Source organism: Culex pipiens, chromosome 3 (genome assembly GCF_016801865.2).
Source record: "Culex pipiens pallens isolate TS chromosome 3, TS_CPP_V2, whole genome shotgun sequence".
Classification (NCBI taxonomy): Eukaryota; Metazoa; Arthropoda; class Insecta; order Diptera; family Culicidae; genus Culex; species Culex pipiens.
Genome location: NC_068939.1, coordinates 77,016,299 through 77,037,772, shown reverse-complemented (window position 1 = coordinate 77,037,772; position 21,474 = coordinate 77,016,299). Strand labels below are relative to the sequence as shown.

General features: G+C 38.0%; 1 protein-coding gene across 1 annotated transcript; it reads left to right on the top strand.

Annotated features, from left to right (window-relative positions):
• Positions 1–15,457: 15,457 nt before the first annotated feature.
• LOC120428965 (uncharacterized) lies at positions 15,458–16,073 on the top strand. Its single transcript, XM_039594103.2, has 2 exons — positions 15,458–15,740; positions 15,808–16,073. The coding sequence occupies exons 1-2, from the start codon at positions 15,519–15,521 to the stop codon at positions 15,988–15,990; spliced, it is 405 nt and encodes a 134-aa protein (XP_039450037.1). The 5' UTR covers positions 15,458–15,518; the 3' UTR covers positions 15,991–16,073.
• Positions 16,074–21,474: the final 5,401 nt, after the last annotated feature.

Genomic DNA, 21,474 nt, shown 5'->3' with positions numbered 1-21,474 from the left:
GTGGACCACAGATGAAGAGTAGGAACCAATCATCACCACTTCGCAACTTTCAAATGTCCCTATCATGCTAGCCAATCACAGCGCCGGCCACGACCAGTGGTAAGACACGGGGAAGTGGATAGGAATTTTAGTCCGATACTTGAGCGATGAAGACCGCTAAATCAGCTGCGTCTTCGACAAAGTATCACGTGAGGTTTGAGGGTGTTAGTAAGATGGATGTGAAGCCAGGATTCACCGTGGTAAGTGATGCGGCCGGTCAAATCTATTTTTTTTTGTGGTGAATTCTGGTCGTGTTGAATGTTCAATATTCGCCTAACAATTATGCAACCAGTGTCCTTGAATTCAACTTGCATTCAATATTGCATTTTCCTGTTCTTAGGTTCACACAGATTCCAATCAAGTTTCTTGGATTCTTATAGCATTCTTAATCCTTCTAGACAACTAAGCCTCGATGGTCTGGTGGTTAGCATTTTTGTCTGCTGACCCAAAGGACGGGGGATCGAACCCCGCCGCGAGCTAATGAATTTTTCGTTCATATTCAAGTGTTCAGAATTATTCCTTCTTTCCATAATTTCTCGATAGGGGCAGATGGGAATCGAACCCAGAACCTTCCGCTTACGAAGCGAACAGCGTAACCATTCAGCCACGCCTACCCCGTAATATTTTCACTACTGCAAATGTTTGTAAAAATCTCTAAAATCATAGAATATTATTGACACTTTTGATCTTTTTCCAATTTGTGGTTGTTTCTTTCATGATAACTTTTGATTAAAAAGCACCCTTGGAAAGTTGTGTAATTTCTTACACAATCTTTTCAGAACATTGTTAGTCGGAAAGCTTTATTAATCGATCTCATAAACTAAATTTCAAGATAATTAGTTTAATTCATTGTCCATTCAGAAGCTTTAACTTTACAGTAATATTTGTATTTTTATCTGAATGTTAAAATAAAAAAAAAACATGCTTTTGTAAAATGTTTATATTTATTTTATTTAAATGTTCTCAAATATTTATAGATTTGATTCAATTTAAAAATAATAGTTTATGCAACAAGTTGCAAGATGAAGATTTTTTCAGCATGAGTCGTACATTTATCCAATGAGGTTTGCCTTTCACTTTATAAATACGACGAGCTCTGAAAAAATCTTCTTCTTGCAACGAGTTGTTTACAACATTTTTTGCAATTTTGTGTCAAACATCCATGTGCTGAGTAAATTAACCGTTCAAATAAGAAAATATTGAAAAAACGTTACTTAGTCCACCCTTAGGTGGTTGATGCCTTCCTCACATTTAAAAGGTAATGCTATCCAAAATAGGGCGGACCTTTAAGTGTTCTATCAATTTGACTCATTATTCATACCATCAGATTGCTCAGATTCTCATATTTCAGGGCACTTATGTGCTTGCAACTTATGATAGGGTAGTCAAATCTCCAATTCAATTCGTGCTCGTTGGAAAGGCTTTTTAATTACCTATCCAAAGATAGGTCGCATGATATATTTGGACAACGTTTCATCAAAATATCTGAGATCTGGCCTCCAAAAAGTGTATAAATAACACTTAAGTGCTTATAACTTTTGATAGGGTTGCCAGATCTTTAATGTTTTGAAAGCGTTGGAAAGGTCTTTTGACTACCTATCCAACAACAGGTCGCATGATAGATCCGGACATCGTTTTCATCATGATATCTGAGATCTGGCCTCCAAAAAGTGCATAAATAACACTTAAGTGCTTGTAACTTTTGATAGGGTTGTCAGATTTCCAATGTATTAGACGCGTTGTAAAGGCCTTTTGATTACCTGTTCAACGACAGGTCGCATGATAGATCCGGACAACGTTTTCATAATAATATCTGAGATCCGGCTTCCAAAAGTTACATAAATAACACTTAAGTGCTAATAACTGTTGATAGGGTTGTCAGATCTTCAATGTATTAGTCGCGTTGGAAAGGTCTTTTAAATACCTTTCTAAAAATGTATAACATGCCAGGTTTTCTTACAAAAACCACCCTTTTTACAATCTTCCGGACATTTGTTAAAATCATTTTTTTAGCATAACTTTTGAAGTACTTAACTAAACTGCATATTTTTTTATAGCGACTTATGGGACCCAAAGACGGATCGAATGACGCCAAAACGGACAAAATCGGTTCAGCCAATGTCGAGATAATCGAGTGACAATTTTTTGATCAACATCCCACCACACACACAGACATTTGCTCAGAATTTGATTCTGAGTCGATAGGTATACATGAAGGTGGGTCTAGGAGGTCTAATTGAGATGTTCAGTTTTCGAGTGATTTTATAGCCTTTCCTCAGTAAGGTGAGGAAGGCAAAAATTACGTTTCTATGCAAGTGCTGAAAAGTTCAACTTTTGAGCACTCAAATGGGTAGAATTTTTCAGCACTGGTGTTAAAAGTTATTAATTTTCAAATTTGTTATTTTTGGTTGAGAAAAGTAGGCTATTTAGTCGTTCGAGGATGACAGGAAAAGTGAAAAGTTTCAGGACTGAATTGCAAAAAAAAAAATTTAATGTTTTTAAGGAATTTTGAATAATCATAACAAGGACAAAACAAACTTTTTAGTATTTATTTTTTTTGCTTTTCACCATAAGATTCGAGTTTTGCGATCTCATTTTAGTCAAATTTGGAAATGCATTTCCTTCATATATCTTCACGCCCATTATGATTTACAAATTGCAAACAACTTCAAAGCATGTTTAGATTCATATATGCACTCAACAGCTCAAAAAAATACAAGTGTAACATCTCTTAAATAAAAACATAAAAAATCGAGTCTTCACTGTAATATTGTATAGAAACCTTGAAAAAACAATATTCCGATGATTTTTTTTTTATTCTGTGAACAGATTTAAATAAAGCGATGTTTTCTAGGATTTGCTTGCAATTTTTAAATAGTGTTTCAAGTTGGATAGTAGCAATTTCTTAACATTGAAATGACTGTTATTTATGAGCAATAATAAAAAACTAAAAGCGCTGTTAACCTTAATTTGTTTCTATTAGTAGAGAATAAATGCCAATTTTTGAGGTACAGTGCTATAAGATATCCTCTCGCAAATATTTTCTTAAGTAAATTTTTTTGATTTGCACAAAAAAATTAGATTGATTAAATTTATTTCTGAATTTTATTGAAAATTATGATTAATTAGTGTTTTAGTGTTACAAATTCACCCTATTTTTTTCAATCGAAGATGATTTTGAGGCTGTTGATATTAAAATATTAATGTTTTAAAGTGACTGAATGAACCTATAGCCTAAAATAGCACTTTGACAAAACAAATAAAATACAGTTGACTTTCTGGCTGTTAATATTCATCCAGGAAAAGAAGCTTCAGTTTACAGAACGATGCAAAATGAAGACTCGATTTAAAATATTATTTTTTTTCCTGATACCCAGCTATGGCAGAGTACGATGGCGTCACTAAACAAAAACAAACAAATGCCAAACACCTTTCAAAGCTTAGCAAAGAAAAAGGTGTCTCCAAGTCATGAGAGAGGGAACATATTGAAAACCGGAACAGATGTTTAAAACAAATAGAATCCAAGTGACGGTCGAGGAAGAGATTATGCGGTCATACTTTTTTTTTCTAAATTGATCTACTATTTTTTCAAAGACACCATATCTATCATGGCTCAAGCTCAAACACAAATCAAAATCAAACCATCCACATTAACGACCCCCCGGGTCTTTTGTGGTCTCTATTGCAAGTTTCTGCTCGAACCTAGGAGTCCGAAGGCTTGAATGGGGAGAGCACCCAAACCTCTTTCTACTCCAAGGAACCTTCCACCCCAGTGTTTGAACTGACGACCTTTGGATTGCGAGTCCAACCGCCGCCAGCGATTCCACCGGAGTAGGCTTGGTTTGGTGTGTTGTTTGTACTTATGGCATGGAGACGACTCCTACACCTGGAATGACTTAACGGCCTAACAACCAAGGCCGGGACCGACATTTTACTTCCTCATCCGATGGAAGGTTGGAGCAGATGGGAATCGAACCCAGAATCATCCGCTTACAAAGCGGACAGCGTAACCATTCGGCCACGCACTGCCAGCTCAAACACAAAGACACCAAATTGACAGATCTTATTCCAGTTGTATGAAGAAACTTATGTTGCAAAAAGTTTTTTTCCAGGGCATAAACGATGGACGGACAAAATTTCATTTAAATAAATTAAATGCATGTTTGTTAAATCTTCAAGTGTTACTTACTTCTTTAAAAAGGATTCAAGATGAGAAGTCTAAGACTTTTCCAAAATGCTAAGTTGACAAAATTATAAATCCCCTTCCTTAACCCTTTCCTTCCGGCGGCGGCGGCGACAGCACCTCCGGTAACCCTCTCAAGGGTTCGACCTTCTGTGAGGTCGCCCGTCATCAAAAACCTGTCAGGGCAGAGACGAAGAAAAAAAAGATCAAGAGAGTAACCCCAAAAAAACACAGCCTCGGCGCACCCGAAGGTCGATTTCATCTGGCATTGTCCTAGCCGGCAGACTTCAGACCCTTTGCGATGAAAGTCTACTTGAATCCTTTCGTTGTTCTAGTTTTTTTGTTGTTGCTGCCAGACAGGTACCCTTCCGGTGGCGACGTCGAAAGGGAAATCCTTTCTCAACAACGGCAACAACAAAAAAAAAAGAGAGGTGAATTTCGTCATTGTCGCTTTTTGGGCTATAATTGGGATCACACAAACACATTCTTTCTTTTTTTGTGTCCGACGGTGAAAAAAGGACAAAACCTTTTCAAAATAGTGAAAAAAAACCGGTTCTTTGTAGCGGAGGCTAAATAAACTAAAATAATAGTTTTGGCACCTCGTTCAAGGAAAGAAGCCCCGGAAAAATCACCTCCAGCGTTGAAACGCGTCCAAATTGAAAGTGTTGCCGTGGGAAAGCTGGTTGTTGCAGAAGGGATTCTAATTTGGTTTTGAACTATGGCCGCAGCGCTGCTGTCTTCAGTTTAGGAGCAAACACAAAGGCCGGAAGTCAAACGGGGGACACAACTTTAGTGCTAATGAATAATTTAGAAGAGTGAGCGCAACAATTACCGGAAGAACTAACGTGAATTATTCGACCTGAAAAAAATGCAGTTTAGGAAGTTTTAGAAACACGACATTATGTTATGTTTCTTTTTGTGATAATGCCAGTTGCGCTTGACTCATTATTTTTTTCAGTCTTATACTGATTGATTAAAACCAGTTCAAAATTGCAATAACCATTCACTAGAACAACAAAAATGAGAAGTCACTAAATCCTGGAAACACTCGATCTTTAAATTCGTTAAAAATCAATTTTCAAATTTTTAATCTTCAAAAAGTATTAGATAGGAGAATTCCAATTTTTCTAAATAAATGTTAGATTTAATCATTTTACTTTTTCTTCGTGAATTTTCCAATAAAAAAATTTCTAACCTAAAATTTGTCAAGTACCTCGTTAGTCAAGATGAAATTCTACATATCGAATGTTGCCCAGAAATTTACCCATTGATACTCGCAGGTGAAGTTTGTATGGGAAAAAATCTTAAAAAATTATGGAGAAACTAATTTTTGTACGATTTTATCAACACTACCAAATATTTACAAAAGTAAAATTCTTATTGGAATTTTAATGCTCTACAACTTTGTGGAACATATCAAAGCTTAAAAATAATCGATTCTTAAAAGTTATTAGCGATTTCAAAAAGTAATTTTTGAATGGAAAACATTTTTATCACAATTTTTAGGCTTGGGTATCAATGTTTACAATGTTGGGTTAATGATACAAATTTCGCTTAAAATTGGCAAAGATTGTTAAAATAACCTAATAAACCGTTTTCCGCTTGTTGAGGAGGGGGTTATTTTTTCTGAGCACCCTGTGTATATTAGCATAGCATAGCATTGGTGTCCACCCGTAGTTGCTACTCTGTTATTGACCAGGACCTCCAAGAATTGCTCCGTGGACCACAGATGAAGAGTAGGAACCAATCATCACCACTTTGCAACTTTCAAATGTCCCTATCATGCTAGCCAATCACAGCGCCGGCCACGACCAGTGGTAAGACACGGGGGAAGTGGATAAGAATTTTAGTCCGATACTTGAGTGATGAAGACCGCTAAATCGGCTGCGTCTTCGACAAAGTATCACGTGAGGTTTGAGGGTGTTAGTAAGATGGATGTGAAGCCAGGATTCACCGTGGTAAGTGATGCGGCTGGTCAAATCTATTTATAGTCCTTAATTCTTCGTATGTTCTTGGATTCATTTTTGGAAGCTTTCCAATTCGGTTCACCAAGCTTTTTGTGGTAAATTCTGGTCGTGTTGAAAGTTCAATATTCGCCTAACAATTATGCAACCAGTGTCCTTGAATTCAACTTGCATTCAATATTGCATTTTCCTGTTCTTAGGTTCACACAGATTCCAATCAAGTTTCTTGGATTCTTATAGCTTTCTTAATCCTTCTAGACAACTAAGCCTCGATGGTCTGGTGGTTAGCATTTTTGTCTGCTGACCCAAAGGACGGGGGATCGAACCCCGCCGCGAGCTGATGAATTTTTCGTTCATATTCAAGTGTTCAGAATTCCTTCTTTCCATAATTTCTCGATAGGAGCAGATGGGAATCGAACCCAGAACCTTCCGCTTACAAAGCGAACAGCGTAACCATTCAGCCACGCCTACCCCTTATTTTTTCTGAGCACCCTGTGTATATTTTAATAAAAGTGATAAAAATTATAAATTTAATGCGGATATAAAAACATAAATATTTAATTCATCGGGACTGGCAACACCAGCCAGCAACAGTCAACTGTTCGGAGCTCCTCAAACTTTTCGATTTTTTCGCCGTAATTAACCGTGTTTACCCGCGAGTTTGCTGCTCCAGCATGCCAAGGGCCGGCCGTGGCCGAGGCAGTTCGTGTGCGGCCTCGAAAAACCCGCGAAGTTCATCTACCGGCAGAGTGCAGAAAGGTAAACACACCAACGCCGCATCGACCGCCATCGCGCACGGGAGCGTGCCCAGTGACGTCACCGATCCATCGTTTTTACCTGGGAGGGAGAAGCGAAGAGGACTTCTTATTCTTATTCATTTTCTTGTTGTTGTTTTTGTTTTTTGTGCAAGATAATTTCTCTTCCCATATAAATTTCCAGTCAGTCGTCATCTGCCTTTCTTGACAATTCAAATTTTCTTGCAGCACATTTCAAAACAGTGCTCAAGATCGTGCATGACTCATGTGATGCAACTTTCTCTACCAATTTTTTTATAATTCATAACATATTTTTTTAAGGTCCTCTTCCGTGCGGAGACCAGGTTAGGACCGGGAATCATGAAAGTTACATAAAAATAATGATAAATTTTTTTTCAAACAAATGACAGCAACATGAAACCGATCCCTTTTAATTGATCTGAGTAGGTCTTGCTGAGTTTCAACTGGATGCTGAACTCGTTGAAGATCCTCCTCAGCTCAGCCGAACTGCAGAGTACCGCCTTGCCTTGTTCCTTCGTGACTCCACCAGCGACGGAGCCGTTGTCGTAAATGGCCCAGAGGAGAATCTTCTCAACAACAACAAGTTCAGCCCGCTGGCGGAGAACAACAACAACAATAACAATGGTAACCCAGCCGGAAAAGAAAGCGTCCCACCGGTTCCAGTGGCCAAGAAACCACCTCCTCTGGTGGTAAAGAATACGAGCTACGCCAAGCTGAGGAATGTACTGTTGTCGTGCACAACCAAGCCAACTTACAAGATGACTCCGTTTGGGATCAAATTGCTGTGTTCCTCCGAGGAGCGTTTTGAGACCGCGCGGGCCCACTTGATTGCGAACAAAGTGGAGTTCTACACCCACGAGAAACGAAGCGAGCGGCAACTCCGCGTCGTCGTCAGAGGACTTCCACCGGCTTCACCTGAATACGTCAAGAAGAACCTCAAGGAATCGCACAACTTGGATGCTGTGGAGGTGCACGCCATCAAGAGAAAGGGAGAGCCTCGTCAGAGGAAACCCCGTACATTGTTACGTTCCCCAAGGGGTACACCAACTTGAAGCAGCTGAGTGAGATCAAGCGCTTGAGGAGATTTCACATCCGGTGGGAGGCCTACCGGAACAAGCGACCGAACGTGACCCAGTGCAGGAACTGCTTGCAGCTGGGTCATGGAACCAGGAACTGTCACCTCAAGGGGAGGTGCAACAACTGTGGGGGTCCCCACAAGACGGACGAGTGCGAAGTCCAGGAAGCCCAGCCAAAGCGGTGTGCCAACTGCTCTGGAGCCCACGAAGCTACGGACCGCAGCTGCCCCAAGCGTGCGGAATTCATACAGCGGCGACAGCAGGCGTCGAAACCAAAACCGCCGGCAAGGAAGGCGGAGAAGCAGAGCCCAGCAGTTCCAGCGTTCACGCCGGCGGAGTTCCCTCCGCTGCCGGGCGCAGTGCCGGACGGAAAATCAAAGGATCGTCCTCGACCCGCAGGAAGCAGCAAAGGGAGCAGTGGCTCACGAGACGGTGGAGCCACGGAGGAGGAAGCCGGGGAGGTGCTCTATAGTTCGGCTGAGCTGTGGGGCATTTTCTCCGAATACACCGGCAGGTTCAAGACCTGCAGGACCCGCTTGGACCAAGTAACTCTCGTCAGTTACATGATCTCCAAGTATGGAATTTAAGGAGTTGTTTTTGTTTTTTTATTATATATTGTTTTTACCGATCCTCGGTCTCAACCTGGTCACAGCACCTAAAAGGACCTAATAAAAATAAATTAAGAAAAAAAAAATAATTCTGGTTGCAATAAAATGCAAAACCCGAGCTGTGGAGGAAGTAGAGGGTGACGACTCTCGAGATTTTCAATTTCCCGGGAATCGAGAGTTGAGTTTTGCCATTTCCCGGGAATTCCCGGGACCCGGGATTTTTTTTAACTAGCCAAAAGTGTCAATAACTTAAAAGAAAAGTGATAAAACGTTTCTTTTTAATGAATTCAGATAACATTAATTCATACTAATCCAATAAAACGTTAATTTAAGTAACCTTATTATTTTGAGGAACTATACCTTCATTTTGATTTTTTCCCTCAATCTACAAATACAAAATCGTTTCTTGAGCCTTTTGGGACTCGAAATTGCAGTTTAAAATGTTTACGAATCTTCATTCGCACTGAGTGATTTTTCAAAAGTTGCACAAACTTGTTGTTGAACTTGTTAATAGATTTTTTGAAAGTAAAAAAAATAACTAATATATAATTTTCCATCTATGCAATATAGCATTTTTGCAATATGATAAATAACGACACAAAACAAAAACATTACATAAGTTGATTTTTTCCCTCTTAAGGTCAACTTTAAATGGTCACAATTAGCGGACAATAACTTTACAAAGAATGCCTGATTTTTATTCTCAAAATATAATTTAATATGCAAAACACAAAATGACTTATTGACAACAAAAAAGGAAATAACCTCGATACAGCGAAATTGACTTACTTAGAATTAAAAAAAACAAGATTATGAGTTTTGCTATGCTTGAGAGAGGATATGAAAATTAAACTTATCTTGAAAAGGTTTTTCCTCTTAGAAATAATAAATATTTCATTCCTGGTGTGTAACTGCTAAAAATGTTTCAAGGTTAATTTTGGGGTCCACATTTTTTGGTTACTCTCAATTATAGTTATTGAAATGTTTGAAAAGTTAAAATTTACACTTTTAGAATAAGAAGATTAGAGAAGCATTGGTTTATTCAAACTTGAAAATCGAACATTGAACATCCAATGTTCTAAACAATTTCGAATTTTTCAAATGTTTTTCTGATTAAATTATTAGTTTTGGTTCGATATTTATAAGAATAAAATTTCCCGGGAGTCTCGACCAAATTTCCCGGGAATCGAGAGGTCCAAAAATTGCCGATTTCCCGGGAAATTTTTCCCGGGAATTCCCGCTCGTCACCCTCTAGGAGGAAGTTAAGTGAATTCGCTGTGACGTGACCATTCTTCCGAGATGCCGGTTTTGCAGAGTGATTTTTTTGAAAAACGGTGGCTTACGAAAACGGTTCCGCTTCCTATCTATCCGTGTTAACCTCCAGCTCGCCGTTTTCCCCTCTTTGTTCGCATTTTCGCCCAGAAAATTTGCGTCACTTCCCTCAAAGCTCGGGTTCTACTGAAGGAACGATTTATATATTGTAACACATTGACTACTACTACTACTACTACCAACTTAATAAGTCTTAGTCACATGTATGTATGACATAACATTGTTTGATTTATGGTCATAAGGAAATATATCTCATGAAAACATATTTTAAACTGAATTTTAATAAAAATTAGCAAAAAAACAAATAAACGTTTATTACATATTTTTGGCCTCTTTTGCAATGAATGAACGGTCTACGTCCAAAAATACATTTACAAATTAAAATACTTTTTTTAAATTTATTTTCCTTCAAATACAATACTGCTCCAACCAAATAAGAACAGTAACAAAAAATGAAGGCGGCTCTCACTGACAGTTCGCAAGTGGCTGACACTGACAACTAGGTGTATTCTTCTCCGCCCGACTCAGGTTTTTACACGTGTCATACCGTCCACGTGAGTCCCCAGTACGGACGAGACAATCGACCCGGGCATCCGGAAGCACTTCCGGCCAGCAGCAGCAGCAGCAGCAGTCCACCAGCACTACGACAACAACCACTTCCAACGTTCCCACCAGCAACGAATTTGAGATGCTGAGTGGAGAAGAAAACAACACCGCCAGTGACAGCAGCAGTACTGGCGACGACGATGATGATGATGAACTTGCGCGCAAGCAAGGAAAGCAGAAAAAGTGTAACTCTCCGAAGGAACGACGTCCACCTCCAATTTTTGTTTTGGATACGTTGGCTGACGATGTTGACGAGTTGATTGAGGGACTCCAATATTGTCTCAAAATCAGCAAAACTTCTGTGCAAGTGATTACCCACAAGAAGCTGCATTTCGACTTGGTGGTGAAGAAGTTGAAGTTGCGAAACTTCAAATTCTTCACATTTGATCCTGCAGAGAAGGTCCCAGTGAAGATCGTCCTTCAGGGATATCCGGACCGCCCGATCTCCGACCTGGAAGAACACCTGACGGGCGTCAAGGTAAAGCCTCGAGAGATAAAGGTGCTCTCAAAATCGACTACGGTGACAGGTACGTACACCTTGTACCTCTTGTACTTCGATCGCGGGTCCGTCAAAATCCAGGACCTACGGCGGATCAAAGCACTGGACGGCTTCTTTGTGACGTGGCGATTCTATACGAAGAATCCGGCCGACGCAGCTCAATGCCACCGCTGTCAGAAATTCGGACACGGTTCCAGAAATTGCAATCTTCCACCCCGGTGCGTAAAGTGCGGTGAGACCCACTTCACCGAAAGGTGCAATCTTCCGCGGAAAGACCAGCTGGGGGAAAACGCCCAGCAGCACAAAGCGCGCGTCAAGTGTGCGAACTGTGGTGGAAACCACACGGCGAATTTCCGTGGCTGTGCCGCGCGGAAAAAGTACCTCGAGGAGCAGGACAAGAAGAAGAAAGCGCCAGCGTCCCGCCAACCTCCAAAGACATCTAGCTCGAACGCTGCAGCAGCTGGCGGCGGAGCGGTTCCATCGACCAACCCAGCGTTCCCTCCCGGTTGGGGAGGTTCGTACGCTAGAGTAGCCGCTTCTGGGAGTGGTACTTCACCGGGACAAGCAGACGTCACCGGAGATGACCTCTTCACGCTTCCCGAGTTTTTCGCTCTTGCTGGAGAGATGCTCACGCGCTTCCGTGCCTGCCGGAACAAGGCAGAACAATTCCAAGCTCTCAGTGAGCTGATGATGAAGTACATCTACAACGGATAAGCTGCCTTGTGCAGCGAAGTTTTTCGACGTCAATGGACAAAACATACTGTGATTTAGTTTTAAGCTTTTCTATTTCTATCATTTTCCTTAGTAAATCTAGAAGGTTTTTTTTTTATTTTTCCTTCTCTTGCCAAATCCATTGTTAGAATATCCAATTACATCAAAATGAATTATAGTTCAAATCATAGTTGAAAGGAACTCCAAAACTCTATTAGGTTATAAGAATTACGAAATTGTGAATTGATTATTTACTAATAAAAACTAATTGAATTGAATTGAAATATTTAATTCAAATAAATAACAAAAACCAAGATGTTCTACTGAAACATTTTAAAATCACTGGAAGAATTGTTCAACAAACCATACAAATGAGAAAAGAAAGGGGATTTTAGTGACCAGTTTATTAAAAAAATTCTAAGACATTATTTTATTATTATTGACACCTAAGACTGTTGCAATTTTTTTTAAGTTTATGTCCCTCGACTCTGACCAAAGTCGGGTGGGGGGGGGGGGTAGGGGGGTGGAAGGGGGGGGGTTTATTTTGCCATCATTAGTTTCCAAAATATCTAAGTATTGACGAAATTTTTATTTTTCGCGAAAAATAAAATTTTTGCGGTGCTGTACGTTGCAATTTCATGAAAATTCAAAACATTTTTAAATAAGCCCAAACATGCTAAATATGATTATCAATGCCGAAAAATGCATTTTAAATTGGTTTCAGTTGATAAGGCTTCTATTTTCATGGAAATTTTGAAGTTTTTTGGAAACATGTTTTTTGTGTCCCCTGATTTGTCAGACCAATTTTGAAGGAGGGGGGGGCGACATAAGCTTTGAAAAATATTTGCAACGGCCTAAGTGATGAAATGTGAAAAAAATCAATACTTATCTTTATGATTCAATAAATTATTCAAATCATACTAGTCCTTTTGATATTTAGACTTTCGTTGATTTAGAAAAAATCAAAAAATATAAATAAATCTGCATCTGCATGCAAAATAAAAAAAATATCTCTTTAAAATATGAAAACAAAAGGCATATAATAACCACACTGATGAAATTTCAGGAATCTGGTAAATTTTGCCGAAAGTTGTTTCGCAGAATGGCCATTTCACCGAAGGTCATTTCGCTGAATGGAACGTTTCGCCAAATAGATATCGAAATTTTTTATTTTTGCTTTGATTATTATTTATAGAAATTGCTTGTTTTCATTTTAGGCAATATGACACCATTTTTTAAGTGCACTTTGATTTTTCTGTATTCAATACAAAATCTCACAGAAATAAATGAAAATATAACTTGATTTATGAATGATACTTATGGCGAAACAACATCTATTAAATTTAAAAAAATCGGATGAATAATATTTCTATTTATTTTGAATTAAATATATAGGGGAGAGTGGGGAGACTTGATCCCCGGCGACACTTGAACCCAAGCCTGTATCTCGTCAACATGTGGGTAAAACAATTAGCTTTGTTCTAGAAAGTTGTGCGAAATTGACTAAAACTCATTGTAGAAAACAAAGAAAAAAATTAAAAAAATGTTTAGATTGAGTTACACACATTTTTCTAAAAAGTGCTGCAAAAAACTTCCAAGAGATCTTTTTTCTTTGCTTTGATAAGTATAGAAAACACTCAAAAAAATATTTTTTATACATGAATTGTTTGATAAACATATCAACTCCAAAACCCTTACGCATTTGACGTTTAATTTATCGTCATACTATTTTCACAATCAATTGTTTAAAAAAGTGCGTTTAGGTAGACTTGATCCCTGCATTTTCACAGTCACTGGAATCAGCCTCAAGATTAAATAATTGGGCTGGGTTTTCGTACATAGTTTCCTTTAGTATAGTTGTACATAACTTACTGCAGTTTGAACCATTTTTCAAAAGCTTTGTAAACAAAAATTACCAGCTTTTGTAAACATGCTCAATTTTGGACTAAAAAAGAAAATTTTAAGTTTTTAAATATTTTGCATGCTAAACTTGTTATATTTTGAACACAAACGTACAGGTTTAATGTGAAATTGCTGTAACTAATAGAAAATTAAAAGTTTGGATGAATAAGAAACATTGTCCTTAAGATTTCTTCAAAATGTTGTAAGGGGGATCAAATTACCCCCAACATTTTGAAAATGCCGGTTTAAAATATTTTTTTAAAACGCTTGGCATGATTCGAAGAGTTTATCTGGTGAAATACCCTTATCAGCCAAACATAGTTGAATGTGTAAGCTTTCAATTCATGCAAAAAGTTCATAATTTTGTGAGAAATTGACAGAGTTATGAGCGATACAAAAAAAAGGGATCAAGTCTCCCCACTCTCCCCTATATTATTGAATCTTTCTTTTAATAATGACATTTGATTAACACAACACTGTTCGTTTTTATAACTTTTAATATATATGATTTAAGATTTTTGTAACACTTGGTACAATAAGATAAAACAATGATGTTTTTCAAGAACTGCTAATGTTTTCTAGAATGCAAAAACTAAAAAAAATATTTAAAGCTGCTAGTTTGTTTAAGGAACAATCTATACAAAGAAAATGCGTGAAAACTCAAAAATAAATTTAAAAATCTTTTCTAAATTATTCACCGAATTTTTCATGTCTATAGCAATGTTATAACCAATGGTCAATATGAAGACTTTTATCTAAAATTGTCTGGGGAATCGATTCCCACTATTGATTTAAAAAAAAGATGGACCACTTTTCAAAAAAACAGTTTTAGCAAATGATTTTTGTATTTTTTTAGGAGAGACATACCATCCAGTAGTTTTCGTCAGTCTTTTTGTAATATCTTAGGATATTTCCTCAAAAAAATTGAGCGAAAAAAAATCGTGACATCGCCTTAAAATTGAACTTTAAACTAAAAAAATTAAAAAATTTCATAGAACTGGCTTGTATTTTTCTTTCAGTGTATTTTTTTCGGAAAGCCCGTCCAATTTCCTACAAGTTTGTCTTCGACCACTTTTTGATACGATGCAACGGCTTTGAGATGCAGTGATTTTTAAATTGCAAAATAAAACATATTTAAATAACTTACGCCCTTCTCAAATGTTATTTTCGAGTACTATTGGCTCCATAAACACAAAAATGGCTTATATAGGCATAGGATAACATGTCAGAAAAGTTTCATTGACATAGGAGAGGGTCGGGTACAAAAGTACCAGAAAAAATCCTGATTTGAGCTAGAATTGCTCTATTGTGGAAATGGTGAACAGCATTTTCTCAATTTTTAACATTTAAATTCAGTTATCTTTTATTTCGCTGTAAATTGTGTTTGATATTTTTCGATAGCGACACTTCCCGTTATTGTTGCACCATTCAGATTTTTTTCGCATTATTTTCTTTCTTGGATCTCGAAAATGAGCCACCCGCATCATTGAAGGTGAAGAGAAAGAGCAATAAATTATCTTGTATTGAAATTGGCGAAAAAACATTCTAAAGCACAGTCTGTGCTTCATGAAATCGGAACAGATTTCAAAAAGGAACTGAAAATGTAAATGCCTAATCTTTTAATTTAAAATAAAGGATATAAACCTATTTTTAGTAATTTCAAATTATTTTCAAAATTGTACAGATTTTCAACGCAATCATGCTATAATAACGCTTTTCCTGGTATTTTTAAGCCACCAACTGGTATAAAACGGATAAGCAGAGCTCGTTCGCAAGCCAGGTCCTTTCTCGCATCCAAACTCAACTCTTCTCCCCAAAAAAGATGAAGGCATTCAACAACGCGCACCTCTGGACGGTTGTCGCCTTTCTTCTCGCACTGACCGTCGGTGGAGCGCTCGGCAAACGTGGCATCTTTTCCAACGTGAACCCCAAGGGAGAGTTGAGCTACTTTAGAGGGGCGATCGCACCGACCGATGTGCTGTGCCTTAAGTTCTATATCGGCAAGAAGACGACCCTGCCGCTGCAGGTTCCCGTGCTGACCAATGTAAGTTATTTTTATTTGTGAAAAAATGATTTGATAAATTTTAAAGAAATTTGTTTTTGTTTTTCAGCTTCCTCTGAGTGCCATCAAGGCCACCGCGTGGGAGTTTAACAAAATTGGCTTCCAAATGGACGTTCAGATTGGCGGTTTGGGCACCATGACGACGGTTCTTAACTTCCATGGTCCGGACAAGGCACTGTACCCGATTGAGGTGGAGTGTTACTGTGCTGCTGCACCACCTGCTGTGCCATGAAATTAACAAATCAACTTGATGAAAGAAAATTAATTCCAAAATCCTGACCTGAACCAATAAATCTCCGGTTGCTTCACTTTTAACACACTTTTCGATTGCATCCGAAAACAAAACTGGGTCATCCCCGCAGGTTCACCCGTAATTGGATCAACCTGACCCCTTTTAGCACTCCGTAACAATGCACAATTACAAAATGCATGTTTCTTCCCCTTTTTTCTCGTTGAAATTGGCCAGGCTGGAAAAGACCCTTCCTGCTCTCAACAACAGAATCAGTTGTCTAGTCCACGCTTCTCGGACGTCGGACGGTGCATGCTGGTCAGTGATGCAGCACTGCTATTTTAGTATGCTCCGTGGTCCTTCTGTTGGTCATCTGATGTACGATGAAGAGGATGACCATGACAAGGCTGTGCATCAGAATGTTATTGTGAGTGAGGAGGAGCTTGGCTGAGGAGTGTCAGGAGAGTTCCAGCCGAAGTCGACAAATCTCCACAATACTAAGTTGCTGAACAACAACAAAATAAATGCAAGAAATTTAATCAATTTGACAAGACAGCATGAAAACGACGATATTTTTGAATTTTATGACCCTGAACATCGCTGATTTAACCTTTTTCTCAGGTGTGCCAACCAAAAAGCTGGTATAAAACTGGTTCCCAAAACCGTGTACGAAAAAAAAAGTTACCAGCCAGGAGTGTTACTGTACTGCTGCTGCGGTACCACCAGCTCCTGCACCTGCACCGGCACTGGTTGTTCCTAAAGTGCCTATTAGAAAGTTGGGACACGAGAAACTGAGAACCCAGCGATTTTCTGTCAAAAAATTGAGCACCTCCAAGTAAAGTGCCTAATAGAAAGTGAGAACAAGGCACTCAAAATGCAATGCCACTCACAGTTGGTCACTCAAAATTTACCAAGCGTTTAAATGGAAGGTGTTCATTTTTTGACAAATCCTATGGAAGAGTAGAGATTGTAAGCACCTTATCTGTAAGATCTTGGAGGTGCTCAATTTTTTGACAGAAAATCCCTGGGTTCTCAGTTTCTCGTGTCCCCACTTTCTATTAGGCACTTTACCTCCAAGATCTTACAGATAAGGTGCTTACAATCTCTACTTCTTCCATAGGATTTGTCAAAAAATGAACACCTTCCATTTAAACGCTTGGTAAATTTTGAGTGACCAACTGTGAGTGGCATTGCATTTTGAGTGCCTTGTCCTCACTTTCCATTAGGCACTTTACGTGAAACTATGCCCTAAGGGGTAACTTTTGTACCTGATCACGAATCCGAGGTCCGTTTTTTGATATCTCGTGACGGAGGGGCGGCACGACCCCTTCCATTTTTGAACATGCGAAAAAAGAGGTGTTTTTCAATAATTTGCAGCCTGAAACGGTGATGAGATAGAAATTTGGTGTCAAAGGGACTTTTATGTAAAATTAGACGCCCGATTCGATGGCGTACTCAGAATTCCAAAAAAACGTATTTTTCATCGAAAAAAACACTAAAAAAGTTTTAAAAATTCTCCCATTTTTAGTTACTCGACTGTAAAAAATTTTGGAACATGCCATTTTATGGGAAATTTTATGTACTTTTCGAATCTACATTGACCCAGAAGGGTCATTTTTTCATTTAGAACAAAATTTTTCATTTTAAAATTTCGTGTTTTTTCTAACATTGCAGGGTTATTTTTTAGAGTGTAACAATGTTCTACAAAGTTGTAGAGCAGACAATTACAAAAAAATTGATATATAGACATAAGGGGTTTGCTTATAAACATCACGAGTTATCGCGATTTTACGAAAAAAAGTTATGAAAAAGTTGGTCGTCATCGATCATGGCCATTCATGGTCACCCGCGACAGACACGGACGAAGAAAAAAAGAGAAACGCAAAAAGTTACTTTTTCAAAACTTTTTTTTGTAAAATCGCGATAACTCGTGATGTTTATAAGCAAACCCATTATGTCTATATATCAATTTTTTTGTAATTGTCTGTTCTACAACTTTGTAGAACATTGTTACACCCTAAAAAATAACCCTGCAAAGTTAGAAAAAACTCGAAATTTTAAAATGAAAATTTTGTTCTAAATGAAAAAAAGACCCTTCTGGGTCAATGTAGATTCGAAAAGTACATTAAATTTCCGATAAAATGACATGTTCCAAAATTTTTTACAGTCGAGTAACGGAAAATGGGAGAATTTTTAAAACTTTTTTACCCGTTTTTTTCGATGAAAAATACGTTTTTTTGAAATTCTGAGTACGCCATCCAATCGGGCGTCTAATTTTACATAAAAGTCCCTTTGACACCAAATTTCTATCTCATCACCGTTTCCGGCTGCAAATTATTGAAAAACACCTCTTTTTTCGCATGTTCAAAAATGGAAGGGGTCGTACCGCCCCTCCGTCACGAGATATCAAAAAACGAACCTCGGATTCGTGATCAGGGACAAAAGTTACCCCTTAGGAGAAAGTTTCACGCAAATTGAAGAGGGGTCGATTAAGATTTCAAAATCTACACCCCTCGTATATTGCTGCCCGGTGAAACTCTGGTATAAACCTGTCAAAACACAATCAAAGTAATCCATGGCTGAAACTAGGACAGTCAATCAAAACGATTGTAAAAAAAATTGTTGGATATGGAATAATTCTTAAATTTCTTTAGATATAATGTCGTTTAAATCATTTAAGTTTATTAAACCTACTTATAAGTTTTCCATATTGGTTTCACGCAAGTATAAATCTAACAAAGTTTGTGGAGTTGCTACTAATGTTTTTGGTGATTGGTCATTGGACATGGACTGGACAGTCGTGTTCCTTCCTATGTGACTTAAAGGAAGCTTCTACATTAAGATTTCAGTAATATTAATTGCTGAAATGCTTTAGTTGAAAATACCTCTCAGCTGCGATTAAATAATACCATTTTTTTCATCCGTAAGCAGAGCTTGATTGTTTACGTTTGGTTTCTGTCTATCTGGTATAGTGAAATATATTTGGTCAAAGGATGCCATGACAATGTCGTGGACAAAATCCATGATTTTTTTTATGTATTATAATGTATTTTGAACCGTCCCTCGGTCCTAACCTGGTCACAGCACCTAAACGGACCTAATAAAAATAAGTTAGGAACAAAAAAAAAAACTTCAAGTAAAATTTGTATTAGCGTTATTTTTTCAATTTTATTTTAAATTTCTAAATTTCGGATTTTTTTTTGTATTTTGTTTTGCCAGAAAATCAAGCTATGGCTGTTTCCGACATTTTTATTTCATCTTGAGCACATAACAAAATCCGTCCTTTTAAATGTCGGCGTTTTGATGTTGTGCCTCATGAGCGAATTTTGGGTTTACAATATTATGATATCGAATACATATTGTTCAAACGTTACACAGTCGCATTTAAATTAACAAATCTAAATGTTTCAATTTATTCATCAACAAATAGTAAATAGCTGCTATCCGCTTAAGAAAAATATTTGCGTGACTCTTTCCTTGACCGTTTTAGAGCGTTTTTTATATGGAGTATTATGTTTTTTCTGAGCTCCGTTCTAGTGTTATTGGAAACCATTTTTTTTTAATTCTATTGAATATAAAATATGGTTCTTGTGCCAAAATATCAGACCTAGACTCAGACTCAGACTTACAGGCAAAATTTAGATATATGTAATCTAGAAAAAAGGAAGGATTAAAAAAAGTTTTGTTTTTAATTTGAGTACTCCATCAAATCGGGCGTCCAAATTTTTACATAACAGTTCCTTTGATACCAAATTTCCAAATAATTACGATTTCAGGCTGCCAATTATTAAAAACACGTATTTTTTCATATGTTTGAAAATGAAAGGGGTCGTACCACCCCATCCATCACAAAATATCGAAAACAGACCTCAGATTGGTGGGCTAAAGAACTTTTTTTTTATTAGAAACCGATACGATTTTTAAAGTCATTTTTGAGTTTTGGTTTCTTCCGAAAAAATACATCTCGAAAAAAACTAATTATTCCTGCAAAATGGTTTCATTTAAGAAATAACAGTAACTGATACTGCAAATGACGTTACATCACGCACTTTCCCGTCCATCCTGTAAGAAGATAGTTACGCACCTTGAAGCAATATGCGTAGGCAATAGAGTGTAACAAAAACGACTTTTTGGTGGGCATTCAAGGGTTTGTTCCGGTGGGCATACTAAGCCTAAATCCAAAATATGAGCTTGATTGGACGTAACAGGAGCTGGCGCTCCGCCCTTCAATTTTAAATGGGATTTAACCCGTAAAAAAAGATTTTTTCAAAAATGTCACTTTTTGAGGCATTTTGGCCACTGAAGCGTTTATTTTCAACATCACTGGCGTGTAGGCCAGATCCTTGCGCATCTTTTGGTATATATGACATTGAAATTTGGAGCACCCTGGAGCTCGGTACAGACCTTCAAAGTTTGGCATTTTTTCGAAAAATCGGTCCCGGCAAAAAAGATATGCGTCGCGCCTCGCGACGCCCTAGACGCCATTTGATTTTGCCGGGGCCGATTTTTCGAAAAAATGCCAAACTTTGAAGGTCTGTACCGAGCTCCAGGGTGCTCCAAATTTCATTGTCATATATACCAAAAGATGCGCAAGGATCTGGCCTACACGCCAATGATGTTGAAAATAAACGCTTCAGTGGCCAAAATGCCTCAAAAAGTGACATTTTTGGAAAAATCTTTTTTTACGGGTTAAATCCCATTTAAAATTGAAGGGCGGAGCGCCAGCTCCTGTTACGTCCAATCAAGCTCATATTTTGGATTTAGGCTTAGTATGCCCACCGGAACAAACCCTTGAATGCCCGCCAAAAAGTCGTTTTTGTTACATCCTAGTAGGCATGCACTTAATTCTACTATGCACACACACAAATACTTACATGCGTGCAGTTTGCAGAGTGCGTTCAAAAGCTCACGCTAGTTAGCATCCAAACCCAGCATCCAAATTTCGAAAACCGCTACCTAGCATCCAAATCCAGCATCCAAATTTCTAAAACCGCTAGCTAGCATCCAGATCCAGCATCCAAGTTTAAAGTACTTAAAAAAGTTGTTTTAAGTTACTATTTAGCTCAGAACAGTCAAAATATTGAATTCTGAGACGAAAACCACATTAATAAATCCTTTCAAAAATATTAAAAAAAAACCCGGATGCTGGCATGTTTTCTTAACGTAATTCATCAACCAATGTTTCTAAACTCATTTTTGGGGTTCTCTGAACATATTTGAATCAAAACCAAGTTGGATGCTGGGTTTATCCAATTTTATACGGAATCGACGTAACACCTTATAATGTGGCCTCTTAAACCTTGCGGTTTCGTCAACGGATCCACAGGCGTGTATCGTTCTTTTTGCGACAAGACTCCGCCTCCCGGGTCTCCTAAGTGTGAAGGTGGGCACGGGGAGAGGGCACCGAATACCTATATTAACACTTAGAATTTTTGCGTCTGCCTCGGGATTCGAACCGGCGACCTCTGGATTGTGAGTCCAGTGCGC